General features: G+C 48.8%; 1 protein-coding gene across 1 annotated transcript in view; it reads left to right on the top strand.

Annotated features, from left to right (window-relative positions):
* The window catches only part of LOC143289721 (L-proline trans-4-hydroxylase-like), a 19,863-nt gene that overhangs the window by 8,258 nt on the left and 9,105 nt on the right, over window positions 1-2,500 (top strand). The window contains exon 7 of the mRNA XM_076598793.1: window positions 694-784. Within this exon, the coding sequence (XP_076454908.1) occupies window positions 694-784 (91 nt within the window). The remainder of the gene's footprint in view (window positions 1-693; window positions 785-2,500) is intronic.

Here is a 2,500-nt window from a genome sequence, read left to right as displayed (position 1 = left end):
CATTTAGAGATAACCGGCCCAACAAAGTGAGACATCGCTGATAGAACATGAAGGATATCGTGTGCAAAGAAGACACTGTTTTTATGCTGTTGTGTGAACAGTTTGTTTTATCTATCTATCTATCTATCTATCTGTCTCTCTCTCTATCTATCTATCTCTATCTTTTTCTCTATCTATCTCTCTGTCTATCTCTCTCTATATATCTCTACCTCTATCTATCTATCTGTTTAGACGCCTTGCCGCTATGTGAAAGGAGGAAGGTGGCAGAATGGTTAAGATGCTCATCTGCAAATACAGAGTCCGTGAGGGTGTGGGTTCGAATCCCGCTCTGGACCTTTCTCCCAAGTTTGACTGGAAAAAATCGAAGTGAGTGTCTTGTCATTCGGATGAGACGAAAAACCGAGGTCCCGTGTGAAACGACACGCACTTGGCGCACTGAAAATAACCCATGGCAATAAAGGTTTTGTCCTCTGGGAAAATTCTCTAGGAAAAAATCCACTGGGATAGGTACACAAATGTACATGCATGGATGACCAGCGCATTTGGGTTATGCTGCTGCTGGGAATCCCGCTGCCCAGAATGACCAGAGAGAAGACACGTTGGGTAACTGAGGTTCCTTTACAGTCACTGAAGCGGTGATTGTCTCCCCTGCCTCGTATGTGTGTGTGTGTGTGTGTGTGTGTGTGCGTGCAGCTACTGGTACAAGAGCGGCAACCTGTTCCCGGACATGATCAACATCTTCACCGCCATTGATCCATGCACGCCAGAAAACGGATGTCTGCAGGTGTGTATGACACGGAGACAGACAGACTGACTGACTGACTGACTGACTGACAGACAGACGGAGACACAGAGAAAACGGAATGAAAAGATCTGAGGACATCGTACCCCTCTTGCAATGTCTCTGTCTCTCTCTCTTGCAGTGTCTCTGCCTCTCTCTCTTTTAGTGTCTCTGCCTCTCTCTCTTGCAATGTCTCTGCCTCTCTCTCTTGCAATGTCTCTGCCTCTCTCTCTTGCAATGTCTCTGTCTCTCTCTCTCTCTTGCAGTGTCTCTGCCTCTCTCTCTTGCAATGTCTCTGCCCCTCTCTCTTGCAATGTCTCTCTCTCTTGCAATGTCTCTGCCTCTCTCTCTTGCAATGTCCCTCTCTCTTGCAATGTCTGCCTCTCTCTCTTGCAATGTCTCTGTCTCTCTCTCTTTTAGTGTCTCTGCCTCTCTCTCTCTTGCAATGTCTGCCTCTCTCTCTTGCAATGTCTCTGCCTCTCTCTCTTGCAATGTCTCTGCCTCTGTCTCTCTCTCTTGCAATGTCTCTGCCTCTCTCTCTTGCAATGTCTCTGCCTCTGTCTCTCTCTCTTGCAATGTCTCTGTCTCTCTCTCTTGCAATGTCTCTGCCTCTTGCAATGTCTCTGCCTCTCTCTCTTGCAATGTCTCTGTCTCTCCCTCTTGCAATGTCTCTCTCTCTTGCAATGTCTCTGCCTCTCTCTCTTGCAATGTCTCTGCCTCTCTCTCTTGCAATGTCTCTGCCTCTTGCAATGTCTCTGCCTCTCTCTCTTGTAATGTCTGCCTCTCTCTCTTGCAATGTCTCTGCCTCTCTCTCTTGCAGTCTCTCCATTGGCTCCCGGCCTCAGACAGACTAAAGAGCAAGTTCAGCACTTTGTCATAAAAGTAGAAACAAATCTGCCCCATGCTGTTTTGTGGCTGCCTCCACCTCTACCTCTCTACCTCTACCACATCTCCACTGTTACCCTCTACCCCACATCTCACTGTCTACCTGCAATCTCCCTCTGCATGTCTCTGCCTCTACACCATTCTCCTCTCTCCTCTCATCCATGTCTCTGCTCCTCTACTTGCCATCTCTCATTGGCTCCTCTACAGACAAGCAGTTCAGCCTTTCTAAATAGAAACCAATCTCCCTGCTGTTTTTGCGCCTCCACCTCTACTCTCTACCTCTTCCCACACCTCACTCTCTACCTCTACACCCATCTCACTCTCTACCTCTACACCCCATCTCACTCTCTACCTCTACCCACATCTCACTCTCTACCTCTACACCCCATCTCACTCTCTACCTCTACACCCCATCTCACTCTCTACCTCTACACCCCATCTCACTCTCTACCTCTACACCCATCTCACTCTCTACCTCACACCCATCTCACTCTCTACTCACCCCATCTCACTCTCTACACTCACCCCATCTCACTCTCTACCTCTACACCCCATCTCACTCTCTACACCCCATCTCACTCTCTACACCCCATCTCACTCTCTACCTCTACACCCCATCTCACTCTCTACCTCTACCCCACATCTCACTCTCTACTACCCCACATCTCACTCTCTACCTCTACCCCCCATCTCACTCTCTACCTCTACACCCATCTCACTCTCTACCTCTACACCCATCTCACTCTCTACCTCTACACCCCATCTCACTCTCTACCTCTACACCCATCTCACTCTCTACCTCTACACCCCATCTCACTCTCTACCTCTACACCC

The sequence above is a fragment of the Babylonia areolata genome, chromosome 14 (genome assembly GCF_041734735.1).
Source record: "Babylonia areolata isolate BAREFJ2019XMU chromosome 14, ASM4173473v1, whole genome shotgun sequence".
In the NCBI taxonomy this organism is placed as follows: domain Eukaryota; kingdom Metazoa; phylum Mollusca; class Gastropoda; order Neogastropoda; family Buccinidae; genus Babylonia; species Babylonia areolata.
This window is presented reverse-complemented; position numbering and strand designations above follow the sequence as displayed.